The sequence below is a fragment of the Erpetoichthys calabaricus genome, chromosome 4 (assembly GCF_900747795.2).
Source record: "Erpetoichthys calabaricus chromosome 4, fErpCal1.3, whole genome shotgun sequence".
Taxonomy (NCBI): domain Eukaryota; kingdom Metazoa; phylum Chordata; class Cladistia; order Polypteriformes; family Polypteridae; genus Erpetoichthys; species Erpetoichthys calabaricus.
In genome coordinates this window covers 207,594,730-207,617,256 of record NC_041397.2, presented here as the reverse complement: position 1 = coordinate 207,617,256, position 22,527 = coordinate 207,594,730, and the positions used below count along the sequence as shown (strand labels likewise).

Genomic DNA, 22,527 nt, shown 5'->3' with positions numbered 1-22,527 from the left:
CATTACAGCTAAGTGCTCAGTCACAATGTGCCTGCTATGACAGCAGTCGTGTTCCACTTGCCCATTTACAAGCTAGCAAAATCTGATGTTGACCTACTGTTCAAAAATGGACATTATACCACCCTATCTTTTTTTCAACCTCATTTAAATGTCTTGAGCATGTTGTAGCAGTTAAGGCTTTTGTCCACCTCTTGAACCCTCAGGTACCACTCTGATGACCAGGTGAAAGTATAATAATTATTTATTTTGTTATTACACGGTGCACAAAGCACTCCACACACCACACTCATATAATCAATAAATTCTCTATAAATCACCAATCCTCCTCGCCCAGACATGTCACCACCCTACCTCCCAGCTCAGCTCAGTGTTCTGGGCTTCCCATAGTCCTTTTATAGCTCCTGACCCGGAAGTGGTTCCAGGCACAACCCACAAGTCCGTTTCCTTCTGGGTCAGGGCAAACAGTCCTCTTCTTCATCCCGGGAGTACGTCGTTTCTTCCGGTCACGTGACAATGACGCACTCCCGGGTTGTAGGGCATGCAAGAGCCCACTAGCCCCCCTACAGCGACTCCCGGTGGCCCCCAAGGTATCCAGCAGGGCTGTGTGTATAAACTACAAAGTCCATGAGGCCCTGCTGGAAGTCGGGGCACCATCATGCTGTCCGGAGGGCTCCTCCTAGCGGCCTGGGGGTGGCGACCGGAGTCCGTAGCCGGTCGTCCATCACAATGTATAAACAAACATAGCATACAACTCCAAAGACAGAGTTGTTATATCATTATATGTATCACAAACACAGCAGGGACTTACAAACTCAGTATTTCCATACAACATTATTGACAGTACCTCAATATATGCTTCAAAGTTTTAAAAAAAAGTACCCATTCCAAATGATTCATTACTGCACCAATACCCTGTTCAAAATGTATTAGTTACATAAGGATCTTATGTCATAGAATGCCTATTACTCTTCAAGTAGACAAGTACACCTAATCAAACACATATTTAGTCAGCGCTACTAGATCATTCTGCTCTTGGTCAGCAGTATTATGCAGTGATACATCATAATTCTCGAATTTTAAGCATTTTCTTTTTTACCTGTTCTGGAGATGAATGGCCAAGCAAAGAGGTGGTTGGGTATTAAGAGCAACTGGGTGAGATGAGGGCACCTGGTATTCATCTTCGCTGTCGACCAACCCTCTGGGCTTATCTGGACCCCAATTTGAATGTGGAGGTGTGTACCTGATTTAGACAAAGAAGTGAGCACAAAAGGTAAAAATTCTCATTCAACAGTTTCCTTCCTTCCTTCCTTCAACTAGCAACCCATCAGCAAATTCTTCAGTTCTCCCATCTTAAATTCACTTGTTTTCTTAATTTCAATCCATTTCAGTCACTAGTACCAAAATACTAAAAGCAACATAAACAACAGAAAAATGTCTTAGTATGCCTATTACATTTGTATTTTGTTGTATTGCTTTAATGTTTTAGTGCTCATTTGTGTAACAGTGTGGTAAGGAAGGTATTAGTTAAAATAAAGTAATTTACCACATTTTTCAGGATAGCCATGAATGTTAACATTTTTTCTTTTTGGGTGTCCAAAGTTTTTTGATACTTAGCAAGAAACATGCAGCATTTACAGAAATTAATATTCAATAATAAACACCAAACCATTAATAAACAAAAAGGAAAAAGAAACAGTGTAATGTGTTACATGTTGCTCATATATTCAAGTGAGAGTTTCACTAATAATACAACCACAATGGTCAAAAATCAAGGGCGCTGTACACAATATAATGGAATTCCTTTAAGGTTGTAGAAAAATGAGAAATTCTATACTCTGCAATGCAACAAGTCAAACAAACTTTTTTTTAAATGTGGTACTACTCAAAACATGCAATATTGACATTGCTTAAAAATATAAAATTTCCACACCAATTTCTATTTAAAGACTTACACAACTATCCAGTATCATTCATGCGATACTTGCATAGAGTTCAATATTTGCAATATTTGAGTAGGAGCAGATTTAGGGATGAGAAAAGATGAGAATTTTTCTTCCTTTGTATAAGACTTTATTTCAGTCTGTCTATACAACAGACTAATGACATTTGTGAATATGCATGGACATGCCATACAGAAACACAAATAAAAAATGTAGAGTACCCTCAGCTGAAGAAGGTTGAAGGCTTGGACGTGATCAGTACATGAGCTATAATGTAGCCTTTCATACACTACTGCTGTCACTGCCCTCCAGGCTGCCGACCCTGGCACTCCAAGTCAGTAAGTGGCAGTTTATCCAGTTGAGGTAATCTTCCACGCAAGTGAGTAACTGGGCCTCTGACTTCTAAACTGCAACTGGCATATGAGGGCATCATATTACAAAGTGGCTTCCTTGCTCTCTCCTTCTCCCAGCCTTGCTTCCCTGCAATTAGGGTGGACTGGTTGCCATCTGTGACAGGAAAAAAGGCCTATTGACAGGCAAAAAAGAAAAACAAAACTGAAGCACAGAAAAATTTGTTCATGCAGGTAGCTGGAAGGCTTTCTGATAAGCTACGCCCTCATTTACATGAAACCATGCTCACTTGGACACCACGTCCACATATAGACGTGAATTGAATTTTGAAGGGAACTGGAGATGGAGATGTGAAGATATTTTTAAACTGACTTTTAGGTAATTTAGAATTGCACTCTGGGAAAAGCCCCATTTACTTCATAAACAGCCAAAAAAATATTTTTTGTTAGTTTACGTTCATCTTTTTCACAAGCTCTATGTGCAGCTAGATGTTTGAGGACAAAAAGGAAATGTGTGATGTGACCTGGTGGCACTACTGCTGTGGCTGACTCTGTCTTCACCACAAAATAATCCCATCCGTGGAAAGATTCTCATTTCCAAGCTAGAAACCGACTCAGCAGTCATGCTGTACTTTGACCTAAGCCAGCTCTGTAACCCCAACTGATCTGTGAAACAGAGTCTGCACTGTTTAGTTCACCCACTACCAAGATTCACTACTAAATGACTAAACTGAAGTCTTACTAAACAAATGTCTGCAAAGTTAATAAGCAATCTATACTAATCAATGTGGCAGAAAAGAAAACTGGATATGACATTTTTGATTGATGTACTCTGTAATGGGTCTCAATTAAAATTTCAGATGTATTTCTTGTATTTTCACTCAATTATTGTACATTCACTAGTATTTTCCATTTAATAAAATAAAGTTTATCATGGCACCCAAGAGTGGCAATTTGTAAATTCTACTGCTACTACTACTACTACCTGTGCCCAATATATTGATAAGTCTGTTTTCAGCCTAGCCAGTTATACCAGGTACACTGGCACAGGACAGGACACTACACATTAAATGTACACCTGGTATACTGTACGAGTAGTTTAGAGTGTTCTACTAACACTGTATTAATTTGTACTTTGCTTTTGATGTTTTGCCCCTGCAGCATGACAGTTTCCCCCAAAGATCAAATCTATCAATACATCTATTTATTTACTTTTAATTAGATTTACACCACATGGGGCAGAAGAGTGCCTTAATAGAGTGCACTGCACAGTGAGACTGGGTGTGTTTTCCTGCCTCTTATTGTACTCAAGGTGTGAAATTTGCACATATTTTCCTTTGGATGCTTTGGGTTTACTTCCACTTGCCAAAGACACAACTGTTAGGCTGACCAATATGCTTATGTCAGTGTGGGCACAAATGTACCCATTAATGCACTAGTATCCTGTTCAATGCTGGCTCCAGTCTTGCACCCCATGGTCCTGCCCCCCATGTCTCTGTACTGGACTGGCATTAATCAGTAATGGATAGATGGATAAATACAATATACTGTATAAATCTATTTAAATGTAACAGATACTAAATAACGGAGAGGTGCCCTGTTCATAGCCGATTCATGCCACCAATTGAAATAAGCTCCAGTCCCCCAGGACTCTGGACAGGATTGACATGATTCTGTAATAAATATATAAACTATAGATATATTTTTCCACATTAGAACAATTTTGAGGTTAACAGGCCAACAAATGTTGACAGCCCTATCCACCTGATGCAAAATAATGTCATGTCAAGTCTAAAGTACCACTCTACCTTCACTCAGTTCTCTGGGTTAAGAAAAACTTTCTAATATGAAATATATACACCGTTCTATTTAACTATAACAGATAAAGGAAGGCATAAATAATAGCTGAAATACAAACCTACAGACCACCCAAGCCACTTCACATAACATGTACAACATATGTCAGAAGACCTTCTTCAAGTTGCTTCTTTCATGAAGCATTAAACTATGAGCCAAGTTATCAAAGAAAATCTTCATTGCTCTATTTATGTACAGCACGTTTGAAAGAAGCCCCTCAGGGCTCAGCATGTGGAGTGGCGCCAGGCTTATTTAATCCAGGGTGTTTACAGACACTACCTTTGTGAGAGTCCATGTTCAATTATGCACAGCATATTTTACACCAGGGAGAGTTCTGGAGGACCGCAGCCTCAGCAAACTTACCGCCTTCAGCACAAAGATGCCAAACTGAAACTGCAATTACAGTAGGAATCATTACTGACTTCTTGTTTAAATAGGACAGACAATGTGTATTTTAATAGAAAGGTTATCTTTCTTAAAAGATATGCTTTTCATGTTTTCTGAAATTAGTTTTGACTGGTCAGATTATTTGCTTAAAATGCAATGCTCACAACCTGGTGACGAAGTCGATGAAAACCCTGTAGGGCGCTAATGAATATGCCATACAATACAGATGGGAAAGAACAGTATTATTGATGTCAGCCAGAATGCCTTAACTGATCAATCAATAACTTAGAAATGACTTATCTTTAAACATTGAAAAACATCTTAACACACTGACTGCTGGACCATTTGCTATCAGGAGTCTGCAGTATAGGTCTATGCATGTATGATAAATAATGAACTCAATCAAAACTAAAAAAAAAATGTAAAGAAATGTATTAGAAAGCAACATTTTATTATTAACTGTAAATTTGCAAAAAATGCAAAAAAAAAAAATTGTTATTTACTTGATTTTCACCAGCAACACGATTAAAAGTCCGCAACTGAATGAGAGTCTTTGAAGCAAGGTACCACGCAGAGTGTAGGCTTTGAGCTGTCCAAACTTATTGCACACAACACATTTGGTAGTTGGGGACAGTCTGCACTCAGTGGGATGCAGAATGTTCTTGTACTGCTGTCATGACAGTCGTGACAAGCTGGACACCTAATGTTGAAAAAATGCCTTTGGGCCAGCTATCCTCATCAGCATTATAGCCTACAGGTTCCACATCATCCAGTTAATTGTCACTATCTCAACCATTATCATAAAAATATACATCTTACAACAAACCCTAGTTGTTTCAAAACATCAGCAGCTTTATCCCTTTTCCCGACAACATAACCACTGTCTATTTAAAACACTACTTTTCACACAAGCTGTTGCAACCAAAAAAAATAAAATTCTAAGGCTATCCACTAGATGGAGGCACTGAAGTACATAACTGGGATGTGGCAGCATAGTTCACCAGCAAGCTGGCTGCGTCTATAGTGGCTATACACTGAAATATGAGTTCTCTCATATGTTCGGTATTAATAGGCTCAACGAGATACAACTGCATTCAAAATGTTAAGCTCCCATGACACTACATGACTTTTCCAACAATTTTCAGTCATAGCCTTTATTTACATAATTTTAGCGAGTCGTGAACAGTTGTGACACATGCCCTTGACTGCCAGACAAGTACCATGATGGTGCTAGAGTCATATTACACTGTGAGAGGTCTGATTTTGTCTTAAGTCAAAGGAGCGGGCTCCTCTGTGAGAGACAGATGATGACCAATAAGCACTCAGCTGGAAGTACAATGTATACAATGCCCACAAACACAGAAATGTCCAATGAAATCTACGAGAAAAAGAGAAACACAGAGTATAGGCTCATATATTTACTTGATGTCTCACGTTTGTTGTACTATCAGAGAGCTGAAAGAGATGGACAGGATATCCCATTTTGACTGACTACCAAAATGTGCTGACTTCATGACTTCATAAGATCAAAATCTACTATAAAATAAAATGCTAATGTATGCATGATTGTTCAGTCCCTCTAAAAATCTGATTGGTGTGTTTTGCTATGGTGTGCTTGGTAAGTTTGGCTTTGGCAACACAACTGAATGAGGAAGTGAGAGCATGAAACACACAAGGACGAATACAGTTGCCTTTAAAGACAGGAAGTATAAATGCAGATAGGAGGTTAACAATGGTGTCTGAAAATGACAGAGCCTGAAAAGCAGGCCTTATGGGAGTGTACTCGAGAGAGGGACTGTTAGTCAAGAGAGGTTCAGGATATAGGGGAAGGTGCTGAAAGTACACATAGAGCCAGAGAAATCAAATATTTAAAAATTTATTCTATTACCTGTCTTCAACAGGTAACATGACTACTAATAAACGATTTATCACCAAATGCCCTTCAGTAATTCAGACTGACTTACCAATTCTAAGCTAAGATGAAGTTAAATCAGGAGACAGGGCATAGTTTGGCCTGGCACCACTCATGTTGACCATACGACTGAACGGTCTATTTATGACATTGTACAATGACTGGTAATTTATTTTCATCTTTAGTGCAAAGTTCCATCTTTGGTATACCAGTGGTGGGTACTATAGCAAAAGTTGCATTTCTAACAGAGTAAAATAGTGGCCTACTTTGCTGCTTAAAGACGGCATCACATTATCTGACTTTTAGTCATAGGGTATTGTCAAACTTGACACTGTAGTTGCTGATGTTGTTGCCTGAGGATGTCAAATTACACAACTAGCACCCCAAAGGACGACAAATTACTTACATCTGTGATGAATTTCTAGCACAGATTCCAATTTCCAAAGTATCACAAGCTCACCCCTTTTTCTGAAAGCCTATAATGTGCTCCAGCAATCTCTGCCTTTTTTTCCCCTCCATTTTCTTGAGGTTTATAAAACACACATGACCAAGATGAGCCTCTGTTTTGTTTGCAAGGTCAGCAGAGATAGGCAGCTAGACAGAACCCTCTGCAAGTCATTAGCTTTGTTGCCAGCTGACTCAATGGTGTTTCCCCTTTAGCACAGATGCAGATGACACTGCTGTTCAAGCCACTAACCCATGTTCACATCCCAGTCCTGCTGTCTCAATGCAACAGCCAATTTGGGAGTTTATATCCCACACCATGTCATAACAAGAAGTCTAATGTGAGGACATTAGGAATACAACAAACAAACATCCATCCATCCATCTTCCAACCCGCTGAATCCGAACACAGGGTCACAGGGGTCTGCTGGAGCCAATCCCAGCCAACACAGGGCACAAGGCAGGGAACCAATCCCGGGCAGGGTGCCAACCCACCGCAGGACACACACAAACACACCCACACACCAAGCACACACTAGGGCCAATTTAGAATCACCAATCCACCTAACCTGCATGTCTTTGGACTGTGGGAGGAAACCGGAGCGCCCGGAGGAAACCCACGCAGACACGGGGAGAACATGCAAACTCCACGCAGGGTGGACCCGGGAAGCGAACCCGGGTCTCCTAACTGCGAGGCAGCAGCGCTACCACTGCGCCACCGTGCCGCCACAAACAAACATTTTGAGAAATAATTATTTGGCAAATATTAGAATGAGAAATTTGCTTAGCCTGAAATTATGGCTTGTAAATGAGAAACATTGTGGACAAATGTTTTCAATTGTTCAGTAGCTGCTTATATAGCTTTTTTAATAAAACAGTGATGAACACAAAACTATTGAAAATTCATTAACACCTTAGCACATTGTGTTTCACATTTACATTTAACAGAAAAAACGTCTTTCCTTTGTATATAATGTGAATTAAAACTGACAGTTAAATATGAGAAATGAAGAAAATAAAATAGGATTCAGACAAGTTCAACGTTCAGTAAACTTAAAACAAGTCATCTGAAATTCAGCCATGAACTTTTAACACTATTAAATGCCATGCTTTTATGATGTGGCTGCCTCAAATTATGAGTTTTTTTGTGACATGTTATTTTCCAATCAGTAATGACACCAAAGTGTCCTCATACATTACACTTAAATCATGATGGATTATCAATTATTAAATATTTCCCATGGTCTGAAATATGTTTCTATAAGAGCTAGAACCAACAGATGACCAATTAACACAGGGGTCTGAAACTCAGGTATCGGATTATTGAAGACTACAATTTTCAGTCCAAATGATTTCTTGATGAGGAGTCAATTCTAACTACTAATTGAAGAACTTTTATTTAATTCAATGTATCTTTTGTGGGCACACCAGTCATTTTGAGAACTGTTTTTTTTTTAAATACTATGAAAATATTTTTTGGACCATAACACATCAGTAATTCTGAGATCTTCACTTTTTTCTTTTCAAATATTTAACTGAAACAGATACTGTATTAAAGACACAGGTGCAAATGGCATTGAGAGAGAGCTAGTTATCTGTTGGCTTACTTTGAATGTCATTACTGTTTGGCTGCTGGTTAAAAAGAAAAAGAAAAACCAAAGGTTCCAAAATCTTCAAAAGCAAGTCAATTAAAATAAAGGCAAGAAAGTGACTCAAAGGAAAACCTGAATCCACTGCAGCTCTCCAGGATCCAAGTTTGACACTCCTTACCTAAAATGAAGGAGCCGATTTGAACAAGCTGCTGAGTAAGGCGTCACTCACAAAAAGAACTGTAGAGGGAGTACTTGATAAAGTAAAACGTGTCATGGATACACTAGCAATATGAAATGCATTGCCTGGTTTACAAAAAGAATGTTTAGAAATTTCACATGAAGATACAAGATAAAAAGAATAGTTTATTAGATGTGCGTCATAAGAATTAACTGTACTATTAGGTCATTAACAAAACACACTGAAATAAGGTTTATTAAAAAAAAATAATTTCCAAATCAACTGTTGACTAAAAAGCAGGTAGAAATAAGTACAGCCATCAGTATCAAAGGCCACTTAACTGGAAGACTGAGGACTCACTGTCCACAAAAATTGAAGAATAAAGAAACGGCTTGTTTCAAATGTTGTACTTCTCATTTATTTTGACTTTTGCATAATGACAAGGAAAAAAAGGAGATGCCCACGTAAGAGCCAATTTAAAACATTCAGCCATTGAGATTAATAAAAAATTTAAATTTCAGAATAAAACATGAAATAGTATAAAAATTAATTTACAATATAACAAAGGGTTGTATGGGGTGCAAAGCTGAAACCACCCAGCACAGGGCACCAGTCCACCACTTGGCACATCTCCATACTCAATGACATTAGCTAATTAAGTGACACCAGGCCACTAAAGCACATGTCTTTAGGATTTCATAGGAAAGCCAGAGTGGACACGAGGAGAGGAGAATGTGTGAAAACAGTGATTGAGCCATGATTCTGACCAGGGCTCTGTAGCTGTTAGACAAAAACGCTGACCTCTGGCCCATTGTGACCCCTCTAGCCCACAGGAATGTTTGCATTTCACCAAATCACATATAAGGACAAACAGTGGCTGTTTGGAAATTATTTTGACTCCTTGAGAAAAACAGGAATGATAGCTATTTTGTAAGCACAGAATCTAATAAGATGTTTTTCCAGAAGAAACCAATGAAATAATTATTTTAAGGACATTCTTTAATTTAAAGATTAGGGAGGCTGAATTACCATTTTTTCTTAAATTAACTACACTATACAGTTCTGATAGACAGACAGACAGACAGAGTGAGTAATGGACAGCCAGAATTCTTACCCAGCTGGGATGCCAATAAAAGGGCTTGCTATAGTGCCATGGGTTTGAAGCGTGTAAGCTCAACCCTGCTGGGGCCCGTGGCCACCGCCAGGGTTACGCATGGAGAATGGCTGAGCCCTCCTCTGTGGCCACACCCGAAAATGCGGTCGGAAGGAGATTGCGGAACACATAGAGCACTTCTGGGTGCTCTATAAAAGGGGCCACCTCACTCAATTCAGGGAGCCAGAGTCGGGACGTGGAGGACAAAGTTTGTGGGAGAAGGAGTGGAGGTGGACAAGACACAGAAAAGAGAGACAAGAAGAAGAAGAATGGGACAGTGTATTTGTGTTTGATTGTACTGTGTTGCATAAGATGGGAAACAAATCAAACGTGTTTCCCACTCTTAATAAATGTGGGTTGCGTGCTGGACTTGGGATCTGTGTCTGTTGTATCCAGGGTTTGGGGAGCTGTATGCCACCTACTGTCCAAAACAGATACATACCGTCAGTATATAGAGAGATCGATAAACAAATTGATTAATGGTAAATGTACTCGTTCCAGCAACAACACAGAACATAAAGTGCACAAATAGTACAAAACACCGTTAAAAAGTAACTAGATGACATTTACTGTCCCTATGCCATGGTGCTGAAAACGGAAGCGTAATGGGAGGAAGAATAATGTAATCTGATGACTAAAGGTGCTCCAGGCCAACAAGTCATAGGATAGCCAGCATTACTCAAGATAGTCGGTAAATTTCCCATCATTCTTTGTTCTGTTAGTGTCTCCAGTCAGTCTAGGGTCAGTCTTGCTTTTGTGATTAGTTTATTCAGGTGTCTGGGATTCTTTAAGATGATGTTACACACTGACAGACCAAAGCAAAAAATGGCCCAAAAACAAAAAAAAAGTAATGTGTACTACACCACAGCAGTTGTCTTGAAAAAATATTCTTCAAAATAGTGAAAGGGTAGCAGGGAAATTTTTCAAACAATTGAAGGCAGACTTAATAACAGAAAATAACACAAAGTAACTCACTTTTGGCTGGCAATGTATAATGAGGTGGCAGGCAGAGGTGGGGAATGCCGGAGTGGAGGGACGTCATACTCTTCAGTACTCAAGTGTCCATTGGAGAAGGACTTGGAGAAAACAAAAGAAGATGTACAGACATTACAAGGGATACTCAGCTGTCTGTGACATTAACTCTTAACCCTTTGCTTTCTACTCAGCAACCCTAATCACGAAAATGAACCCAAGAGGTGAAAAAGAAATGTAAACAGAAAATTAGTTTGCCCTGCATTATCACATCTAGCAACTGATACAAAAGTAAAATTTTGACATGCACAAGGCACAACTACATTTAGATTTATATTTCTAGGGATTGGATAAAATGTATTTGAGAACGTTACTTAAAGCAGTATTTGCTAAAATCAAGGCTAGTCAGTCAGTCATTTACCAACCCGCTATATCCTAACACAGGGTCACGGGGGTCTGCTGGAGCCAATCCCAGCCAACACAGGGCACAAGGCAGGAACAAATCCCGGCCAGGGCACCAGCCCACCGCAGTCAAGGCTAGTACATTGGGCTTATTTAAAAAGTACCAGTATGACTTGTGTGGCTATGTATTCTTTGTAATACAAAACCTCAGGCAGCACACTTATTGGGCCAAACATTTGTTGAAGGAATCTGCTGTCATCTATTGAAATATTTGGGAGTAGACTATACTAGCTCTTGAAGATCGGTGTTAAATCAGTAGAGTGTGGAGGAAACTCAGCTGTCCATTGTCTATGCAAATTTGCATCAAGGTAAGCTCTCACGTCTTGCTGGTAGTGTTGTCTGATTTTAACACCTAAAGGATGTTACTTATCATAGAATGCCAGCTACACTGGCCACATTTTGAGAAGAAATTAAAATGGCATGCACATTAATCTAACTGGACACTTTGGTCAAAGTTGTTCAATCAGCAGTTCACTGTAATTAAAAGTGTCTGGACGCTCATGGTAACCATTTTACACACACACACACACACAAACGCACACACACTACTGGTCAAAGGTTTTAGAAAACCTCAGTTTTTTCATTTTGTGTGAAAATTTAATCAGCTGAAATGCAATGAATGACCTAAAATGGTGAAAAGGTAAACAGTAAACTGGCAGAGATTTAAATTTAAAGTTAAGGTTAGCAAAAACCAAAGAAGGGAAATATCAGAATATTACAAATGGGCTTTCTTCAGGAAACAACTAACAGGTTACAACCTATAGATGTTCAGCAGTAATTAAAGAAAATTAAGCCCTGAAGGTGAAGCAAACAATTTGCACAGGTGTTCCAATTTCTGTTGACTACTTAAAAACCTCTGTTTTAAAGCAGAGTTGGAACAGACTGTGTTACTACACCCTTGGAAAATGGCAATTAACAAATTAAATGAGACAAAGCATTACCCTTTGAAGTGTAGGCCTTTAATTTATAGAAATTGCAAAAAAAAAAAAAAAAATCATCAAAGTCTCAGTGAAGACAGTGTCCTACACAATCCCAAGGCAACTGGAAACTGGAAGAAACTCTAATAGGAAGAGATCTGGCAGACCCAAACTCACAACTCAATCAGAAGACAAGTTTCTGAGGGTCACCAGCTGGAGTGACAGGCACCTCACAGCACCACAGCTTCAAGCACATAAACACACCATATACGCACACCCCAGTAGTAATTCTAAATTGTCTTGTAATTTTCTTTTGCTTGTGGACAGGCTAACACAGTTATAATGACAGTAGATATAGAACTACATGAATTTATTGATATTTTAATCGGGGAAAATCTGAGGGTTGGTGGCAGGATTGACACTCCAGCCACTGTTTAAATTGTTCCAGTGTGGTGCTGAAGTGTCACCCACAGCACTCTGGTCCCAATCCAGGTGGATAGTTGTGTGGTGGGTGCAGCAACGTGATATCAGCGCATGCTCCCAACCTCTGTCTCTCTGATATTTTAATCCTCCAAATAAATTGTGCAAGAGCAAGTATGACATATGAACTAATAAAAAACAATGCAGGATAGATGGAGATGGTGATGGTTTGGATATCTTAAAGGACACTAGTCAAGTAATCTGTTAAATTACAGAAGACAGCAATTGGGCATTTAAACGAAATCTAAAGGCGGTGCTATGCTTCCAGACAATAAAATAATTCTGTTTCTTAAATGGTGTGAATTTTTTTGGGTAAGAATTTCATAGCAATAAACACTCTGATACAAGTTAAGCAGTGCTGATAATTATTCCTCTGCATTTATTTTTGTTTACAAAATATAAATAACATCAAGACAAATAAAGATGTGCTCAAAAAGACGTGTTGTCGGACATGCTACCTGTACTATTTGACATCTGGTGTAGACTGGCATGAAGATCCCCCATTCTGAAGACTAAATGTGAAACATCATTGTGGCTTTTCAAAAACAATTTCGGTGAAGTTTGAGTTTTCAGGGAGATTAGATTAATCTATCAGTGAAAACATTTTTCCTTAGGTTGTCTGCAAATGGCTAAGAACATTCAGTTAATTTGGGGACATGTAGCTTTTTAAATCCAGATGTATGCCTATATAAAAGGAATGCTTTAAATATGGATTCCAACCGTCTTAGATTAGCCTCATTCTGGAGGGGATAATTCCACAGTCAAATAATGTCAATTTATTTTGATAGAAGCAGTGTGAAACCAGGAGGATGGGTGCAACAGCATCTTAGAGTACAAAAGTGGACAGGAAACTGACCTAAGAACACTGGCTCACATCCTCCCTACTGACAGCCAGGAAGTGTACTGAGATGTAAGCATCCGGATAAGCTGATAAGAAAAATGGTTAATAAGAAACACATGCCTATGTGGACAACAATGGGCTGTGTGGCTTTTGATTTTTTTTTCTTCTTAAGAGGCAAATATTTTTTAAATTCAAAGACTAGTGAGGTGTACTTGAATGAAACTGGATACTTAAACACTCTTAACAAATTATTAACAACATCGAAGGTGGACATAATGCAGATCGCAATCTTTTCGCGCATGTAAATCATGCTGTGAACTATAGCTGCTCAGATGGCTTGTCTAGCAGCTGCTGAATTAAATCTCAATAGAATAGAAGAGTCATTAAGTGAAAAACTGAGCGCTATATGAACTGATTAAGACAGTCAAATATGCAGCCCAATACTCATCTCTGTGTTCACCCAGATGCATGCCAATCTCTTGGTACAGCCACATGGCACATGCCTATTACTGTATGTACCTCTAAATGGACTCGCTCTTGTTCTAACGTTACAAGTAAATTACAAGAAAAACTGTTAACTGTTCTTTTTCGACTGCTAGTCTTGTTTTTCAAATTTCTATTATCTCTCAAAAGTCATGGCTACTTCAGGGTGCCTAACAAACATAAGCAAGTTTAAGTGACTGATAATACATCTTCTTCTTTCACCAGAGTGGTTCATCTTTTTCCATATCTTCCTGTCCTCTGCATCTTGCTCTGTTACACCCACCACCTTCATGTACTCTCTCACCACATCCATAAACCTTCTCTTAGGCTTTCCTTTTATCTTCTTGGCAGCTTTTTCCTTAGCATACTCCTTCCAATATACACTGCGAATAATTTAATGCAGCAATTGATGGAAACGAATATAGGAATCATGATAAAATTTCTCATCCTGATAATAACAAGCAGAAAATTAAACTAACTTGATCAAAATATAATCTTTTCATGTTTAAATGTGATGATTGTTCCCTGAATTAATGAATTTACCCCATGAGAGATTGGCACCTGACCCCTGTTCTGTGTACCTAAAGCACCCTCAATCAGTTCTGACTGTCTCTACATACGAAGTAAATATAAGATTTAGAGGGAAAAGATTGTTATTGCTTATTCAAAGAGGTTAACAATACACAACATTTAAAACTGGCTTAGAATTGGATTTGACATCAAACGTTAAAATAGTTTCACAACATAAAATGGTTATGTTAAGTGTATAATAAAATATCAATAGTATGCAGAAAAAGCATTATGCAGGTGAGGTAAAAATCATAATCAAAGTTAAAGCACAACCATTGTTTCATTTCAAAACAGCAAAGGAATACCTTTAATATCAATAGAGAAGAGCAGCATACAGACTGAGACCGGGCAAAGGGCCATTATCTTCAAGCACTTGGCTTTCATTCAAAATGTGTCTGTTGACATACTGCTTAACAATAATATCTGCAAGAACATTAGTATACTGTAACTGAAAGTTATTAGTCTCAATAATGAATGGAGCAGAGAAAATTAAAAGAACAAATGGATATGCAGTATGAACATGAACCGTAGGCACAAAGCGGGCTGTGGTGTCTAAGGATAAAAATGCCAGTTGCTCTTGCCTTGCTGCGACACCACTGAAGAGATGAAACCATTGACACTAGAGTGCTGATGCACTTACAGTTAATAAGCAGAGAATATAATGAGAAAAATGGGAAGTCACCTTCTTCAAACACATGACGTGGATATCCACAAAACACAGCAGATTACAACAGGATGAAAGTATAAGAAACAAATAACTAAAAGATTACAGAAACAAGTAAAAAGAAGCAAGTCTAATTAAACATTGAACATAAAAATAAACAGCATTTGCAAATTTCGTCTATTCTCACATGCACAGTAGGTGGCAGTCAATTGTTTTATCTAATGATCCAACAACCCTTCTATTTCAGTGAGGCATCTCACTGTGTATTACATGGTACTCTGAATTTAAACACACCAGTGCTGGGTACAAGCCGCATACATGTGCATTATAGAGTTCATATACATGCACAATATAGCTACGTTCACTTCACTGTTCATTCAATGCTTTATACTGTATCTAGCAATGTAAGCAAGGTGATGCTCAGTAACAAGTGGTTAAAGGGAAAAGAATCATTTTACACATTACTCAGTAAGATTAACACCCTGTATTTAAAATATCATGCTCTACATGTGGAATATGAGCTGAACAGTGTAAAAAGCTGACATGGCCTAATGTCATTTGAAGTTGCAAGAGTGAATTTCTAAGCCACTGAGTTGAGGTACCTGGAATTTGTAGTCATTAAACTCACTCACTTGACAACTATGCAGTGTGAACATGGACATCAGTGGACTGGACCTCTATTTGGTCACCTAGCCCTGTCCTTGCATATGCCTGCCTCATTCTGTCACTGCTTGCTCTCAATAACCTCATGTAACTAATCTGGTGATTGCTCTCTCCTGTTTCATCTATTACAAGATGGTTTGCTTATTTTGCAAAACCCCATGGTGTTGAATTAAGTTTTGCAATAGTTTTACTACAATTAATGTGGATTTTATCATAAAGAATCATTTAAATTAACATATAATTTAAAATTTAAAATATTTTTTGTTTTTTCTGGCATTTTAAATTAATTCTTTCTCATAATAACGTTTCCAGTTTCACAGTATATTTATGCTAGTGGTCTACAAGCTACTGATTATACTTTTTGGCTGTGTGCTATGCACTCTCATCCATGGCCATATTGAGCGTGACATAGTATAGCATTGTCCATACACCAACAGCAAAAATAGGAGTGAATTTCTCTTCCTTTAACACCTGCCTACCTTCTTGGTTGTTCACTGGTGCAAAATGACAGACACAAGCGTTTTCACGACTCAGTAACAACTCAGGTTAACAGGTCAACAACAGCAGGGCAGCAAAATACAAGAGTAAAACCTAGGTAAGCTACCTCACAGTAATGGCTTGGTCACAAAAAAGCAGACAATATTTGATGAACACATATAAACTGTAAAAATGACTAAATGTGTTTCATATAAAATTTCAAAATATTGCTTTTATTTATTTATTTATTTTTTTAATAAAACGGCAAAAGTTTTCTAACTGGACGGTAGAATTTGCATGTACCATTTAGGAGTACAGAATGAGGACATGTAATCCCTACTCTCACTGTGCACAAAAACACAGATCATTGTTATAATTATTATAATTGGGGTGGACAAATTATAAATGTATATTGCAGTCAGATGGACTACCAACTTTGTAAACCTGGTAGTCAAGCTATGCTTTCTGGTAGCCCAGCTTTATATATGAGGTGGAGGGTTACATACAGCAACACATATTTAAGACATTTGTCATATATGAGTGCATAGCACTCTACTACCACAATATAAACACAATCAGCATCTTGAAAGAAAAATATTTTTTTCCAATGTATACAAAATATTTCCCTATTATAATAAAAAAAACTTCGAGACATGATCTTCTCGGAAGACACTTTGACGTCCTGTGAGAGTCACTTTAACGTCCCGCGAGAAAGCAGTGAGACAAAAGGACAGCTGCTGAACAGGCTTTTAAATGATCGACACACATCACGACAAGCAGAACATGCAGCTCGGCAGCAGCAAGCCAGCAGCTGATCTGTCCGCATCTCCTTAGCGTGTGTTCAGCCCATTAATCCCCCCCCCCCAATCCCCCCTTCACAATGCGAGCGGCAGAGATTCGAAGTGGCTGGCGTGTTGCGCTTGGGAGGGGGTGGGCGAGCGAAGCGAGGACAGCTGCTCTACAGGCTTTTAAATGTTGGACACGCAGCACAACAAGCAGAAAACGTAGCTCGGTAGCAGCTGCAGCAAGCCAGCAGCTTCTCCGTTTGCATCTCATTTGATGCGATCAGCCCCCCCTTCACAACGCGAGGAGCAGAGGCATAGAATGCGCCCTGGTTGGGCAAGTGAAGTGAGCAGGGTGGTTTGCCCCCTAGTTTTATTAAAAATGAACAGAAATACTGCCCTTAATATTGCATTCTTAAATGTTGTTTTCATACCTAATTTAGACTTGACCAATTAGGTTCTCTGTCAAAAAACATCAGGGTTATTCTGAGGCTGACCACAACCAGTGATCTATGTATACAGCTGAAATAAAATGTATCATGTCTGGACCAATAAGTGGGTCTTCATGTTAGGTTTAGGCCTGAAGAAGTATCATCACACACTTCAGTGTTTGGGCTAATAGTAAGGAGCATTTTCACAATCACGGGTATACTTGTTAACATACCAGAGTACATCTTGGTTAATGATGAGCATCATATATATATATATTTTTTTATGAGATTGCACACTGTGACTGCATAAGGCAAGATCTATTTGTAATGGAGTATAGCCTTCTGATTTCAAAAGGTTAATGACCATTTTCTATCACTGAACACCTGAAAACATATGATAGGAGCATTAATGGAACATTTAAGTCATAAGTAAGCCTTGTAAGTTGAAAAGCGTTACCTGCTGCATCATCTTTTCTTTGGCATTACAGGCTGACTAGTACTGTAAACAGTCTAATGCTGCTGTACTTTCTCAACTTTTCAAACCTAAAATTAGTTTTGCCTGAAAATGAAGGACCTATTTTATATATGGTTTCTGGATGCTTTCTACACACATTTATCACTAAACGTTGTGGTATATCTTCCATATTTACTCCTCTGGAAAGTTCTTCCAGTATGTGAAAAGGTTTTTTCTATTTATTTTTATCATACTGCTGGTTCTAGTTATGATTCCATTTACCTGTAACTGGTATTGAAGCAAAGGTGGAACAGTTTACCTTGTCCTCTACTCTACTTAATTACTGTATTACTTTATTTATATCATGATAAATGATGAGAGGATACAATTCATTTTTGGCATTGTTGCCCTCACTGCCCCAGCTGCTTTTACACATTATACTATTGTTTCTCTTGCTTGCTTTATAGACTCATTTCTCAATTTGGTTATATTGCTCACTAGTGTGTGTGTGTGCTGACCTATTAATGAAAAGTGGTGAAGGGAGGCAGGGTATAATATTTGCATGAATAGGTGATACACATGAAGAGAAGCACTTCAAATATTTTTGTATGTCTTCCTTGCACTGTAATGACCTGTTATGTTATATTCAACCCTTCGTTCATCATACTGCCACTCTAGTAACTGCAATTTAGAAGCTCATTTTATCAGGAACTTTGTTATCTTTGTTTTGCATGAAAACATTAGATTAAGAAATTATCTCAGCCATCTCTAACAAGTGCATGGGGTAAGTGTCATATAAAAAAAATAACATTTTTGGGTTGAATATTCCTTTAGACCCTACTCCACTGAAAAACACACATACCTCCCAAGACACATGATTAACATCAAAACCTGTTTTGCACACTTTAGACACACATTAATAGAGCTTCCACTAGCCCTGTTGAACTTAGGAGTGAATGACACAATTTTCCTGATACTGGTATTGGCCGATAGAGGATGTAATGTGTATGTAAGCATCACTTACTTTTATAAGACTAATGTTCCAAACATGTATGGTCATGAGTCACTATTGTGAAGGTTTGGGTGTGGGTGAAAACTACAGACAACTTACTGGTAATAAACAACCTTCAAACTTGAATACAAAAGAGGAACGCTGACCTGCATGTGTATAGTATTTTAAAAAGATTTTCTATAACTATCATGTCACGGTGTTACATTCTTATTAGCACAGTAAAATGATTACACTGTTATTGCATTTTACTGTAAGTTGCTTCAAAAACAATCCTTTTGGAAGAGAAACACAAATTACTAAAATCAAAGCAACAGATTTAATTGCAGTCTGGAGTATTGACAGGCTTACTGTTAAGTGTTAAAATTAGCTTGTTTGACAAAATGTGTGAATTTCCTCTTTAAGCTAATAATCTTACTTCTGAGGGAGAAAAAAGTGCTATTTGTACAGCAATGTGTATCGAGTTCAGCCATACATGGAGCTGGCTGCACTCTCTATACTATTGTCAATAGATAGACAGATACTTTATTAATCCCAAGGGGAAATTCACAATAGGGGGACTAGGTGCAGCTGTACATGGAAGTATGTGAGAGGGGTGAAAACAGGTGAAATCTCCTTAAATATGCATAGAATTAGTATCCTTTTCTTCCTCGATTTTGGTCAGTTCAGCTGCACAAGTTTACCCAGGATACAATTTTAAATGTTCTAACATTTGCCAACCATGTCGCCACTGCTTGTTGCCAAGTTGACTTACAGCTGCTGTTCTGCAAAATTGTAGTACATGTGAGAATCCGCAGAAGTGTGATGTGTTTTCACATGTCCCTTTCTTGCAACTATCAATTTACACAACTGCTTCTTCTAACAGTTTGCACAGCAGATCTCATACCACTTCTGGTTTAAGTTTGACACAAACAAGTCTTGCCAGGTTTGCTTATGTGTTGCTGGAACTCAAATATAACTGTTTAGTTTAATACAAGAACTCATTTTTCACTACATCAGCAAATCTTAAAAACTGAAAATTGAAACTTAACACAAAGGAAGAAAATGAGAACACTGCTAGTTGTCTGAGCTGCCATGACATGCAAGTAAGAATTTTACTGTTCTCTATCCATGTGGCAATACACTCAAACCTAATCTTGACGTAAGTAGTAGACATGAGAGCCAGCCTGTGAGAAGTGCTTAAGGGTTATAAATTACAATGTGACTCAATGCCAAACTCTTGTTAAAAAAAAGCATTCATCACATAAATGTGGCCTCAGCTAACTGTCAGTAGGTTTGGGGGTTAGTGCACTGATTAATTAATAAATGCAGCATGCCATAATTAAATACAGTATGGTGAATACATGCTTATCAACACAGGCAGTGTCTATGTGGGGACTTAGAGATATTTGCTTCTAAAGCGTAAACATGTAATTCTAAAGCAATGCTAGAAAAATGTTGAACAAAAGATAGAAAGTCCATATTGCATGTCTGTGAGTCTGTGTGTTGCTACAGGAAATGTTGGATCTATACTTGATCTATAAGCATAACCGGTAAACTATGGTAACATTGACAAAAAAATTATAATCGTACCAAAACAGCCCCATAAACCATAAATATGCAAATTTAATTGATCTGAAATAAAGGAAACTGACAGGCCCAATAAAATCATAAAATTCAATGCTCCTGAAATACAATAATTATTTTAAACATTTACCAATGTTTCCTGGTTATTATGTACCTGCTGAAGTTGTCACTGAATTATGGTATCAGTATAGGACATCACATAAGAACTCACTCACTCATAAATTATAACTATATGGTAACTAACTGAATGATCACTATAAACAAGAAACTTATTTGTCAGGATAAAGATGCATTTTGTACCCTGTGTTTGACTAACAGTGCAGTCTGGAACTTAAACCTTGCCACTGCTTCCTCTGCCAAAGTACAAGATCCAAGATTAGCTGCAGTAGGGCCTGCATTAAATTCTGACAATTGCAGAAATTTTTGATCCAGTGACGTTGCCCAAGAAAGTGATATAGATTGCAAAAACAACTGAGGTCACAAACACTCAGGTATCCCAAACCCCATCGATTTAGTTAGAAACCCATTTATGACAGAGTAAACAAAAAAGTGTAACTATAACCAGCTGAAGGGTAAACTCTGCATAAAACATGACAGTCCTGTGGTAAGAAAAAATAGTTACAATTTTGACCAAAAGAGAGAGATAGCTGATTCAACTTCGATAAATGGATCTAATAAGTTTTGATCCGTTAAAAATATCTCAGTGTTACAAGGGAGCCAATAGCAAAATATGTGAATGTGATGAAAGAGTTGAATGTAGCTCAAAATCAGTCTGATCAAAAAATGTAGGACACATCACTTCTTGTAACAGATGCTTTGCTACAGCTACTCAGCTAGCAGGTTTAAACCAACCACAGGCACAACAACTTTGATTCTAATTTCATGCTACAACTTCATTCTGTTGTCAATAAATCTGTCAGCAGTTGCCTTAAAAGGAAAGACAAGTTCAAATATTGAACATATGTTGAAAATGGCCTAATCAAAAGGTCTGCTTTAACATCAGACTCTTTTGTAAATGGGATAGGCAAGCAGACCAAATTTTTTTTTGCGTCCAATTGTTTAAAACAAGTTGATTGCTATATATGGAACGGTCAATGTTCAACTTTTTATGTCAAATTCATATGCATAATTCAGCTTTCCCATTCTGTTGTAGTAAAAAAATCCACATCAAATACATTTATTATTCCATACTGAAAAAACATAAAATGCCAAACAGCCAAGAAAGTGAACATATTTTGTATTTAATTATCAACTATAGAAGACCTCCTGCAGCTAAACATACAGCCTCCACATTTAGTCTTCAGTTATTTTGCCAGGGCTTCTCCTTCTCCAATGTGCTGTTCAGTATGTGCAGATAACAAATAATAGACTAAATCAAGGACTAAATTATACTGTGCCAAGGAAATTAAGGCTTCTCTAAATCACATTCCACAGTTTATTCTGTCACAAAGAACTCTGAAAATAAAATGCCTCCAATACATCCTTTTTCCAGAGTATCTTGGTTAATTAAGGGAGCTATATATCTCTCACTATCCTGAAGACATGATATGCCCTAAAGGGTGGTGCTCCTTCTTACATGATACAGCATTTATTTGAGATGTGACTTCTTTAGTACCTCTTGGCACTTAAAGACTTAGTACTTGCTATCTTAGAAGTAGCTATATTCCTAATTTAGGCACAAAATCCTATTGATCTGACCCATACTGAATTTGCTAACAGATACTTACCAAACTACTAAAATAATGTCCATATTTTACTTTTCTTAACAAAATTATACTTTTCAGTAGAAGAAGGAAAACCGTGAAAACTACAATAAATATGTAGTTATTATTCAAAGCTAGGATTACTCAGAGGTAAATCATTCTAGTACTGTTCTTAGGAAAAAGAAAAAAAAACAACTTTAGTTACTGATAAATGTAAAGATAACACTGTAATTTTAACGT

At 37.9% G+C, this 22,527-nt stretch overlaps 1 protein-coding gene across 1 annotated transcript in view; it reads right to left on the bottom strand.

Annotated features, from left to right (window-relative positions):
* Positions 1-22,527, bottom strand: part of cblb (Cbl proto-oncogene B, E3 ubiquitin protein ligase) — a 211,259-nt gene that overhangs the window by 15,401 nt on the left and 173,331 nt on the right. The window contains exons 12-13 of the mRNA XM_028800241.2: positions 10,789-10,889; positions 1,097-1,240 (exon numbers count right to left, since the gene is read on the bottom strand). Coding sequence (XP_028656074.1) covers positions 1,097-1,240; positions 10,789-10,889 — 245 coding nt within the window. The remainder of the gene's footprint in view (positions 1-1,096; positions 1,241-10,788; positions 10,890-22,527) is intronic.